A 13,163-nucleotide genomic window follows, 5' to 3' on the forward strand; every position below is an offset into this window, starting at 1 on the left:
GACAGGAACCTGGATCCATGTATGGGCAAAGCAACAGAATCCTGCCCCAGTACTAGCAAAGTGACCCCTGTAAATCTCCTTCTTACCAGTTGCTCAACCTCCTTACTGTTTGTGGGCTGAGAGATCTGAAAGCAGCTACTGTTGCTGCTGATTAAGTGGCTCCCAAGGTCTGTTCCTGTTTGCTGAGGCCAGGTCTGCCCTGCCAAACTGGACTGTGCCCCACTTTCTCTTCCATGCCACAAACCTTTCCTGTCAAACGTTCTAAGTTATTTTTGCTAGAAATTTACTTCACTCTGTCCTTTTGTGGGTTTCTGATACTCCAGGAATAGGTTTATAGCATTATTTGAAAGTATTTGGAAGACAGATATCCAATGTAGAAAATATTTAAATGATTTGCCTAATTTGGGGGGGGGCTAAGCTGACTGAAGACTAATCTGGGGACTTTTGACTGACTGGCTATCTGACTGCTATTAACTTAGCATGGGCTGTTTATAAAGTTCCACCACACTGCTCCACTCACCCAAATTGATAAGCAAAATATTAAGAAGCCTCTTAACTAAATAATCAAAGCAGAGTTTATTTATGAGATACTATTTAAAATTAAGATTACAGGGAAATAAAATGTACAACCTGACTGTGTCTCTTTCCACTGCATCTCTTTCCCACCTGCTGTGCCTGGACCTTCTTTAATACAATAAGGGCCTTAGCCGCCTCTTGCTTAGGGCACTCAGGTCCTTTATTCTAACTCCGAGCCCCTTTCACTTTGTAAATCCCCCTGCTTCTAACATTCCTCTCCTTACTGCCACCGCTGAACCCCTGTGTTTCTCTCTCACCAACCTTCTGTCTGTCTGTCTGTCTGCTCCGTCAGTCTGCCCTTGGCCTCTCTTTTCTCTGCTCCTAGTCCTTCTCCTCTTCTCCTGCATCTTGTAGCCCCCTGTCTGTCTTCTCCACCTTTGCCATCTCATCAGCAGCCCCCAGTCTCTCTATCTGTCCGTCCTCCCCCTGTCTCACTTCCAGGGCTATAATATCCTTTCTTCTCTCCACTCAAATCTTGGGTTCCTATCCTGCGCCCCCACAGACCAAGCTAATCCTCCATCCAGGGCTGTGGCTGGTGTTGGGGGCTGCGCTCGAGCCTCACGGCTACACCAGAGCCCAGCCTGGATAAGCCAGGATCTCTCGGATACCTCCGCTCAGGTCAGAGGGAGCTGGGGGCTTTTTCCCCCCAGCTGTCTGACCTGGCTTCTTGTATAGCCCACGGGGCTTCTTGGCTTCAGCTGAAGCAGAGGGGAGGGGGCACCAGGCCCCTCCCACACAGAAGAGACCCTGAGGGCCTAAGGCTTTCTAATCTCAGCCTAAAGGGAGGGTCCCCAAATCAAAATAAAATTTCCACACCAGATAGAGAAAAATACCTATTTGCACAAAAATATTTATAGCATCTCTTTTTTGTGGTGGCTAAGAATTGTAAATCAAAGGAATGCCCATCAGTTGGGAATGACTTATGTGGAATATGTATGAAAGATTTATGTCACTCTATGAAGGGCCTTGGATGACAGGAAAAAATAACTTGAAATTTTATTAATAAATAATTGGGTGCCATTGAACATTTCTGAACATAGAAATGATATGGCTAGCTAATTTATAAGAAACATTATTCTGGGAATAAGATGAAAAATGGGTTATTCTTCTTCCTTTATGTCTTATTCTGGAGATCTCATGGGTTTTCATGAATTTTAGCATACTCTCTATGCAGATAACTGACTCCTGGATCTATCTAGGAGTTATCCAGCCCTAACTTCTTCCTTCAATTCCAACCATATGTCATTAACTGCCTCATGGATATCTCCTCCCTGATGTACTGTAGGTATCTGAAACAAAACTTATCCAAAAAAGGGAATTTATAACCTACCCTAAACTTCTCTCCTCTTCATAATTCCCATATGTTTTAATGGCACCATCAATCTCCCAGTCACCCAGTTTTGAGACCTAACTTTAGTGTCTTCCTTGTTTCTTCTCTTTCCTTAATTCCTCCCATCTAGTTCCTACCTCTTGTTAATTCTGCCTCCACAACGTCTGATGGTAATTCTCTTAATCTGGTCATGTTCCACAGTTATGAACTCTGAAATTCTTCCATCTAATCACAATCAATTATCATTCTATCTTTTCCCCTGCCTTACAACCCCTAATCCCATTCTTCATCCACACCAGTATGTCGGACCCCACTAACCCCTCAGGTTTGTGAGGGCCATCACTCCTGACCTGACTACCCTATTGGCACCTCTTGGTGCCAATCCAAAAGGTCAATTCTACTTTCTCTTCTCTCATATCCTTCAATTGTCTTCTACCAATCCCCAGCCTTGTCGCACTCCCACTATCCACTGCCTTTGTTTCTATTTATATGCTATTGAAAGGACCTGGGGAAAATCAGAAAACCATACTGACTAGGTCCACAACAAATACATATTATATCATCTCAACTGAGCCATCCCTGTGACAAAATAATCCTTTTTCACCTCTCTAATTGATTCACTATCCACTCATGATAGCAGGTTTTCCAAATCCTTTCATCCCTCTTCATATCTCCCACAGCACTCCCTTCTCCCACCTTTGCAGCTGTGGACTTTGAGTCATATTTCACTGAAAAAATTTAGTCCAATTACTGAGTTCCCACTTTTCCTCTTCTCTTCTCACATTACTCAGATGCCCATCCCCCACTAACTCCTCCTTCATCCCTGCTTTAATTGAAGAGGTGATTTTTCTTTCCAAGTGTCCAAGTGATGCCAGTATGTGCCATCTTCTTTAGTAAATACCCGCTCTGTCATTCCTACTATCTCACTAATTTTCCATCTCTTCCTGCTTTCTGACTGCTTCACTCCTGCATATACACATGCCCTTGTCTCCCTCATGTTCAAAAAATTCCTCACATGAGCCATCTATTCTGCTAGCTATCATCCTATATCTTATCCCTTTCATATCATTCTATATCTCCTTCCTTTAGAAAGCTATCTACCATTGCTGCTTCCGTTCCTTTCTCTCCCTTTTCTTAACTTGATAAAATCTTTCTTCTTACTTAAACATCAGCTGTAACTGCTCACTTCAAAGTTACCAATGATATATTAATTGCCATATCTAATGGTCTTTTCTAACTCATCATCCTTGTGGACCTCTCTGTTACCTTTGACATTGTTGATCACACTCTTCTCCTTTATTCACTCTTTTATGTAAGTTTACACTATGCTTATCTTTCCTGGTTCTTCTACTACCTGTCTGATTACTCTTTCTCATCCTCCTTTCCTGAATCATCATTCAGGTCTTAGCCACTAACTGTAAGGTCCCATATATCTTTTTTTTTTCTTGACCTTCTTTTCTCTTGTTATATTCTTTTGTTTTGTGATCTCTTCAGCAACCACAGATTCAGTGGTCATCTCAATGTAGATGATTCTCAGTTCTATTTATTCAGCCCTAGTCTCTCCACTGATTCCTAGTTTTATATCTCCAACTGCTTTTTGGATATCCGAAACTAGACATGTTGTAAACATCTTAAACTCAATATGTCCAAAAGGAAATCCATTGTCTTTCCTCCTAAACCCTCCTCTCTTCTTAGCTTCCCCATTACCATCAAGGGTACAATCAACCTCCAGGTCACCCAAATATATAACCTAAATGTCATACTAACTCTCTTACCCCAGGTTCTATCAATTCTACTTTCATAATATCTCCCCTCTCTCCTCTGATGCTGCCACCACCCTCGTGGCAGTTCTCATCACCTTACTTCTGGACTATTGCAAGAACCTGCTCATTGGTATTCCTATCCCAAAACTCTCCACTCCAGTTCATCTTCTGCTCAGATGTCAGAGTTTCCAAAAGCACAGGTCTGACCATGTCACCCACCCATTAAATCAATTCTGTCAGCTCCCAGTTAACTCCCAGATTAAATATAAATCCTCTGTTTGACTTTTTTTGGTTTTTTGTTTTGTTTTTTGGCCAGGCAATGAGGGTGAAGTCACTTGCCCAGGGTCACACAGCTAGTAAGTGTCAAGTTTCTGAGGCCAGATTTGAACTCAGGTCCTCCTGTATCCAGGGCCGGTGCACTATCCACTGCACCACCTAGCTGTCCCTCTCTGTTTGACTTTTAATGTCCTTTGTAACCTCGACCTTTCCAAGTCTTATATTTTACTTCTTATATTTTACTCTTCCCATTAATTCAGTAATGAAGTAACACAGGCCTCCTTCATGTTCCTCTCACAGAAAACTCCATCTCCAGACTGGGCAGTTTCACTGGCTATCCCCCATGCTTGAACATCTCTCCCTCCTAACTTCTGTTTCCCATCTTCCTATCATATCCCAGCTAAAATCTCACCTTCTGCAAGAAGCCTTTAAAAGAGGCCCTTAATGTTAATGTCTTCTCTCTGAAGTTACTTCCTGTTTATCCAGTATATATCTTACTTGTACTCAGTTGTTTTTATAATGTCTTCTACTTTAGACGTGAGCTCCTTGAGGGTAGGGAATATTTTTGGCTATGTATGCCTAGCACTTAGCATAGTGCCTGGCACATATTAAGTACTTGATAAATTCTTGATCACTAACTGATGAATGCTTTGTTTCTTCCTTTCTACTCTTATGGTGATCACCAAATTCAACTGTGCCCGCATTACTACTTGCTTGGATTATCATAAAAACCTCATAAATGATCATTTTCAAAGGTTAATGTTATATATTGGTTTCAGCATATTGCCTAGCTCCTAGATAAAAATTTAAAGTTCCTGATGAGATGTAATATTACAACACAGCCTTACAAAATAGTGTTAGGAAATGATTTTGTGCCTATTGTGATTCAGTCATTCCTCTCTTTAAATGCAGTCTGTGTTATAGACTTATAGACATTGCCATAACTTTTCAAGACTGAACCTATTATTATGCTTTGAGTCGTTTTATATCTTATTTCCAAACTCTCCGTCTCTTTGTATAACCCACACTGTCAATTGGATTTAGTAGCTCACATGCATACTATTGAGATTCAGTATCTATAATCTGACAGAAGTCCATTTTAAATGTCCATTCCCAAGAGTCCTATAAGAAATGAAAAGCCAGTAATATTAGGTGCAATGCTGCATACCTTGGCAAGGGCACACAGAGTGTGGGAGCTCTTTGAGTTAATCAGAGTGTATTTCATGTTATGTCTCTTTCTTTCCTTTGTCCCCCCTTCCAGTGAAATCAGATGAGTTACAGACAATCAAGAAAGAATTAACCCAAATCAAAACTAAAATTGACTCCTTGCTAGGGAGACTGGAGAAGATTGAAAAGCAGCAGAAGGCTGAGGCAGGTAAGTGAAAATGATGTGTAGTCATAGACAGGTCATTAGGAGGTAAATGAAACCAGGCCAGCATGATCAGTCACACTGACAGCACAGAATAAGAGGAGAAACTTTGCTGAGTTTTTACTATGTATTATAGATGCTGGTCATAAAAGCCACAAAACTGGGACTTGAAGTGATGGAGTAGAATTTTGCCCTTTCAAAGATTATGAATAACTGCTTATTCTGGGATTGACAATTTTTAAAAGAGAAGGGAGTTTGGGATTTACATCTGACCTCTATCAGTACCAACATATGGTTAAGGATTAAAAGCATTTGATGGAATACCATTGCAATGAAAAGACATATTTTCATAGCACTAACCACAAGAAAATCTAATATATTGGCATTCAAATCTGCAATGCAAAGGGAAGTCCTGTCCCCTGACTGGATTCCCCCTTCACTTCCATCATTCAGAAAACACCAATATGGTTGGTATGATGCTGGTTAGTATAAGAAATTGATTGTACTCTAGCCCTATATTATCACTTGGGATACCAACTCAGGCATAAGGCTTCTGCTAGAACCACCATAACCCACATTCATTTGGTCCAAGACATTCAGAGCCACTCAGTGGGAGGTCATTTGGCTGAGAAAACTAATTATCAGTGGCAACAGCTGGGATCTCTTGCTTAAACTTAAGGGGTCTGATCCTATATGATTGTTGCAAAGAAACCATCATCTCTGACTGTAGGAGCTCTACAAGTCAGGAGTATGGATAACAACTGACATCACTAGAGGAAAAAGTGGCTATAGAAATAAAAGAACCACAGAAACAAATATTGAAATATTTCAAACATTCTTTCTGTTTGCTTACTCCCTTATTTTTACTTATTTTTATGGAATTCCTAGACAAATAAAAATCCTTTAAGAACTTACAAAAGTTAATGATTTCTCATTCATAATTCCTCCCTTACACCACCCCAAGGATATATTTATGTCCAAGAAAGGCAGTGTAGGGTAGTGGAGAGGTCAGCCTGGTAGTAAGAAAGACCTGAGTGGGGGCAGCTAGGTGGCACAGTGGATAAAGCATTGGCCCTGGATTCAGGAGGACCTGAGTTCAAATGTGGCCTCAGACACTTGATACTTAGTAGCTGTGTGACCCTGGGCAAGTCACTTAACCCTCATTGCCCCCACAAAAAAAAAAAGACTTGAGTAAAATCCCTACCTCTTACACATACCTATTGTGAAACAGTTGCAAATCTAATTAAGTAGAGGAATTTTGTTTCTCTATCCGAAATTACAAGCCTGGATCCTTCCTTCCTTCCTTTCTCTGCCCCCCCCCAAATGTTTATCCACAATTTTTTCATAAGAAAGTTTAGAGGTGTATAATTTTTATATACCCTGTCATGTTGTGACAATATCTTGAAATTTTTTCTCTAACTGAAATATCCTGTGGTACTGTTGAAATCAATATTTCCATTTTAGGAAACATTGTGAAATTCATTATCATGCAGAACAACCCTTCCAGCAATGGACTTTGATAACCAATTTGCACTTCAGTTTAAAGGATTATGGTGAACTCATTTAAATATAAATCACCTCAAAAAGAAAGATTTGATCCTTATGGGATCATGTTACATCTTCTAGACTGCTATGCTGAAAAACACCTCCACATATCTTCCTGAATGATCAGCTGTAAATGTTATACTGTAATTCAAAAGCTTCCTTCTGAAGAGAGGATGGCACCCAATTGCTTTCCATGCCTGTAACCATACCCAATCAGAAAGTTTCTTTAAAGACCGAAGGCTGTTTGTTCCCTTGGGACTATTACATGCCCCTCACATTAACACAAGAGAAGAGAAATTGAATTAATTAATTTACTCCTTGTTTCTCTTAGTATCTTCTTCTGAAGTACATTTATATAGATGTCCTTCAGTTGGAATTTGAAGCTGAAAGCTATCATTTTCCAAGTTTTCTCAAAGGAAAGGAATGAGAGCTATATATACAGTCATCATGATTAAAAGAGTTTATCAGAATTATAGTTTTTTCTATAACCATTCTTACTTTCTGATTTATCGATAAGCACCTAAGGTACTACCTTTAATTACTTGATTGGTTACTATCTAGCTATGCTGATTACTTCCATCTAATGCTTCTTAGTTACTTGTTTTGTACATTTCATGCTCAGTTCACTATTATTTTGCATAGATTCTGCATCTCACAGGGAAGCTATTTAAACCTATACTTTTTAACTACAACCTTTTTTCTGGAAAAGTTTGATTAGAAAACTATTCTGGGGGGGCAGGTAGGTGGCACAGTGGATAAAGTGCTGGCCCTGGATTCAGGAGTACCTAAGTTCAGATCCAGCCTCAGACACTTAACGTGTACTAGCTGTGTGGCCCTGGGCAAGTCACTTAACTCCCATTGCCCTGCAAAAAAAAAAAAAAGAAAGAAAGAAAGGAAACTATTCTGCTTAATCTGGTCCTGAGGGTGACCTGCCAAGTCTCAAAAGGATTAAATTATAAGAGGAGCTGTGCAGAGACCAAAGTGGGGAAATGAGCAGATTCTCAGTATCTCCTGAGCTGAGTGTCAGGGTGTATTTTTTTTCTTTGCTTGGTGTGTTTATACCCATTGTTAGGACACTAGAAACACCAATGTTCAAATGTAAATAAATTATTTTTCCTCCCCCACAGACCAGTTCATTCCATTAGTGTAGCTAATTAACGGTTGACTACCGATGTACATCAGTTTTGAGCTAAGTTTTGACACTAACTCTGTGACTCTGGACGAGTTACTTAATATCTCTGGGTCTGAGTTTCCTGGTCTATAAAATAAGGACATTGGACCACATGCATTCTAAAGCCCCTTCTAGCTCCAAACCTATGATCCTGTTGTCCAGTATTCTTTCTCCACTATTTAGATGACAAGTTCTATTTCATCAGGAATCACGATTTTTTTAACTCACACCATCATATACTGCATATTTCCTTGATAAGGATTTAATGAAAAGGACACTGCACTGGAGACTGGGTTTTAGTCCTGGTTCTGTTACCCATCAGTTGTATGACCTTGTTGGCTTAATCTACAAGGTCCTCATTTTCATCATCTGAAAAATGAGTTGGCTGATCCCTTAAGATACCTTCCACTTAAAATGTTATGATTCAGGGGGCAGCTAGGTGGTGCAATGGATAAAGCACCGGCCCTGGATTCAGGAGGACTTGAGCTCAAATCTGGTCTCAGACCCTTGACACTTACTAGCTGTGTGGCCCTGGGCAAGTCACTTAACCCTCAATGCCCTGCAAAAACAAAAATGTTATGATTCTATATAATCATTACTCAATGCATATGACACATTTCTCTATGGAATACATTATTCTAGGAAACAGGAATAATTTTGATCAGTTTCCAAACTTTTTTCTGTGTATCACAGGTCCCTATAGCAGCCTGGTGATGCCTGAGCCAACTGTAATATATTACTTGCAATCTTAATTGAAGGGAATGCTAAATTTTGGTTAGAGGTTTTAGTGAAAATGAAGCTATATTTGTTTCCTTTCCAAATTCGTGGATCTTAGGTTAAAAATTTAGATTATTCAAATCAAAGAACACAAAGACATCATTTTATTCATACTTTCACTTCTTTCCTTGCTTCATCATTTAACTGAGCTAGTTCTAGACTTCTGACAAACCTGCCTACTCTCCCCTACATTTTATCTGGTTTGGAGATATCTCCCTTAAATTGTGCTGCCTCATTTAGGAATTGTCTGATTAGCAGGGTAATAACTCTCTCCATCTATGTTTTGTTTCAGTGCCCTATGTATTTCTTCTCACAATCTCGACATACTACTTCTATTAATAAGCCTTAGATGCATTTATTTTTTGCTTGTATGTTTGTCTATTAGCTATAGTTTATGGCTCATATTGAGCTTATAATAATTTAGCAACACCAGTTGTTTTTTCATATACACCATATCTAAGGCAAATCTCCCCCATCTTATAATTTGGCCATTGATTATTTTAAATGTAAAAGCAAGATTTCACATTTAGGTTTAGTTCATTGTTTTATCCTACCCTATCTTTTTTAATCTGGAGTCTATTATGCATTATATCCCTCCAGCTTTCTTTCATTTGATAAATGTGCAAAAAAAAGAAGCAATGTAGTATAGTGAAAAAGAACTGGTTTCACATTCAAGCTCTAGTTGTGTGGACATAGGTCATTACTTGATTTTTCTGAGCCTCAGTTTCCTTATCTGTAAGATGGGAATGAAAATGCTTGTCCTCATAGGTACATGAGGAAAGTGATTTGCAAACCTTACATTGCTATATGAATGTATTATTATTCATACAATCATGACTTAAAAATATAGACCACGATAGGGATATGGACAATCCTTCCCCGTAACAACAGAAACCTCCAAAGTTAACATGGGTGTGTAAATCAGTTCCCTTGTGTAACGATTGGAATAACGCCACCTGCTGGAGACTTACTGTAGAAGAGTTCCGCCCATGAAGTGAAGGTCTTTGAGGGCAAGACCAGGAGTCTTTTCTTTGGCGTCAGGAAGTGACGCGGGCTAGTGGGAGGAGGAAGGAAGAGACTGGCGCTCAGTCTCGCTCTCTTTCCTTGGGACTCTGGTGGAGAGCGGAGCTAGAAATGTGCTCTCACTTTAATACATAGTAATCTAGGCCTTTTTCTCTCTCTTTACCAAATTCTTATTCTCCTTAATAAATGCTTAAAAGTCTAACTCTTGCTAAAGCTTATAATTTATTGGCGACCACTCATTGGATGTTTTAGACAGACTAGCTAGAATTTTAGCCCTTAACACTTGCTATGGTTGCAATATATGCTTATTGACAGCCTGGCTGAATCAACAGGAAAAAAAAAATGTGATTTTCATCATTAGAGCCTTAGTGTTACCAAATAAGTAGAGGCTATGTCCTCACAATATGATTTAAAGTATTATTTCCATGTCAATTTTATTTGTTGTTTGAGGTTTGGAGATATTGAATGAATTACAGGATATGCTCTGTGCTACATATTCTCACTATATCTTTCAAGCAAGAGATATAGACAGTCATCTAAGTAGAGCCTATGTTAGAACATAGCAGTGTCTTTTCATATAAAATGGACCATGAAACTGACCAATGTAACAGGTGCAAAGCAGAGAACTTAAATAAAAAGATGACCATATTATCTATCAATGCCCTTGCTCCTCTCCTTTCTTCACCTTTATCGAACTCCTCTTCATGAACCACTTCTGTCTAACCTTTTCTTCACATTGTTATCACTGCTCTTCCATCTCAGTAATCTCTAAAAGCCCACAAGACACCCTTCAATCTGATTCCCTTTCTTCCAATAGAAGGGAAAGAAGCCCCTAGGGAACATGCCCATTTAGTTCACATGAAGTAGTTATCAACAAAGAAGGGCCAGTAAGAACATGAGCTTTGGAGTGAGATTTAGGTTCAAATCTGACCCCTCTGTTTTATCCATTTTTTCAACTATTTAACCTCCCTGTAACTTAAGGAGTTTGGACTTGAAAACCTCTGAAGACCCTTTCATTTCTAGATATAAGAAGACCCTTTACCCTTTCTCTATTTTAAACATTGGAGAGAGAAGTGGGATATAGATTGAATTGTGAGATGAAGCTGTGATCTGATCACTGAAATTGAGTCGGGAACATGTAGTAGGTTGGTAATCTCAAGAAGTGGGGGAAAATTGAGGGAAAAGATCCAAGATTAAACAGGTTTTGAAGGATATATAAACTTATTATTAGTAGCTTAGTTTTTTTTAATATGTGTATATATATAGATACCAATAGTTTTATATACCTACAGAAAGGCACATGTAATTATACATGCATACATAATTATATATTACTATGTATATAAAATATAATGTCTTAATTATAGGGGATTCCCAGTATGAGGATACTGATTATTGGATCTAGAGAATCAGAGAACCTGGGTTCAAATCCTGTGTTTCTATATTTAACTACCTGAATGATCTTGTACATATCACTTAACCTCTTAGAATCATTTGCTCATCCACAAAATGAAGGAGTTGAAAGGAAAAGACTTCTGAGGTCCCTTCCAACTTTGAATCTATGACCTTTGGTCTTAGATACACTGAGAGGGTGAGGGACTTGCCAGGGGTCACACAGCTAATAAGTTCCAAAGACAGGATTTGAAAACGGTTCTTCTGACTTCAAATTCAACACTTTTCATATTCCGAATCCATGATATATTGCTTCTTACATACAAATTTATATTATTCTCTAACTATATCTATATTGCATGTGGAGCTATAAAATACACACACATATATATATATGGTGTTTATTATTGATAACCCTATTTTAATTAATATGCTAGAAAGGTTCCTAATTGTCTCTCTTCTCACTCAAGAAGACTTGTATTAGTCCAAGCCATCACCTTTTTTTCTGGACTCTTACAAAGCTTCTTAATTTGTCTCCCTGCTTCAAATCTCTTCCCTCCATATTTTGTCCTCCACACAGTGCGATGGAGAATTAATATTCTGAAAGCACAAATCTCATCATATCACTACTCTGCTCAACAATCTTATGTATCTCCCTTTGACTTTTAGGTTAAAACACAAACTCTCCTGTTTGACATCTAAAGGCCTTCACACTCATTCCAATCACCTTGTCCTCTCAGATCCCCTATCTCCTTTTAAGCTTTTCCTCAAATGCCATTTTCTTTAAGTGTCTTGTCCATATTCCTCCAGTTTTTAGTTCTCTTGACCTCCAAATCACTGCATGTTTATTTTGTTTGTATAGTGTTTCTTTATTGAAGTGCATTTTGTATCCCCCAGTAAATTGTAAGCTTTCTGAAAGCAGAGCTATTTGCATTTTGTATTGTATCCCTAGCTCCTAGCACAGTGCCTAATACATAACAGAAACTTAGTAAAAATAATTGCTTATTGAATGATTTTAATTACAAAATGTTTGACTGATGAGGTTGAAAGTGATGCCTTCTATGCTCCTAAGTTTCCTGTATAGCTTTCTATAATTGCATTTGTTGGGAGCAATTACTCTGATTTCAACTCTGTTCAGGTGTTTTAGAAGAAGCTTTAGAAGAAGCGAAAAAATAGACTTATGTAAGTTAACATTTACACAATTGCCCAGTTACTGGTTTGGCTTTGTTTAATAATGTTACCATTTTTCTATGGACATTTTTTAACCATCTGTTAAATACAACTCAGATAGCAATTAACTAGTAATTAAGCCAACATATCAAAGACTTAATTGCTATCTCAGCCATTTTTATGAGTTAAATTAATGCTAACAGCAAAGACACAAAATCAATTTAATTTTAAAAATGCCTTAAACATAAAACCCAGCAAACAATTTCATTGTCTCTGTACCTGGTAAGGCTTTTAACATAATAATCATCTGTGGAGATACAAAATACCTGAATTGGGTGCTTGAAATATAATGCTAAACCCTTTTCCTTCTTGGCTTTTTATAACAAATGTCTGTCCTTTAAGAAGAGAAATACTTCTTTTCCTTACTTGGTCATTCTGGTCACTATAATTCAATAAAAACAGGGATATTTATTTACCCTTATTTTTTATTTCTTGATCTGGTTTTGGAATACATTGAGTTCTTTAAGGGAGTATCCTTGACCAAGATGTTTCCAATGATAAAAACATTCATGCCCTCCCATAATATAAAAAAGAATATAACCATGTGTATATTGGTGAATAGATAGGTAAGTAAGTGGTCTTAGCTCTAACACTCAAGGTAATAGCCCAGAGACAAAAGACACCTTTCAGAGGATACAAAACTTGTTCGTATTAATTTCTGTTTCACCACCCATGTTAGAAATAGTTTACTAGAAAAGGCCAAAAGCACAT

At 38.3% G+C, this 13,163-nt stretch overlaps 1 protein-coding gene across 16 annotated transcripts in view; it reads left to right on the forward strand.

Moving 5' to 3' along the window:
• The window catches only part of RALYL (RALY RNA binding protein like), an 820,624-nt gene that overhangs the window by 745,157 nt on the left and 62,304 nt on the right, over window positions 1–13,163 (forward strand). For all 16 annotated transcript variants that reach the window (XM_043977742.1, XM_043977749.1, XM_043977750.1 and 13 more), the window contains one exon: window positions 5,207–5,320. In XM_043977742.1, the coding sequence (XP_043833677.1) occupies window positions 5,207–5,320 (114 nt within the window). The remainder of the gene's footprint in view (window positions 1–5,206; window positions 5,321–13,163) is intronic.

The sequence above is a fragment of the Dromiciops gliroides genome, chromosome 1 (genome assembly GCF_019393635.1).
Source record: "Dromiciops gliroides isolate mDroGli1 chromosome 1, mDroGli1.pri, whole genome shotgun sequence".
NCBI lineage: Eukaryota > Metazoa > Chordata > Mammalia > Microbiotheria > Microbiotheriidae > Dromiciops > Dromiciops gliroides.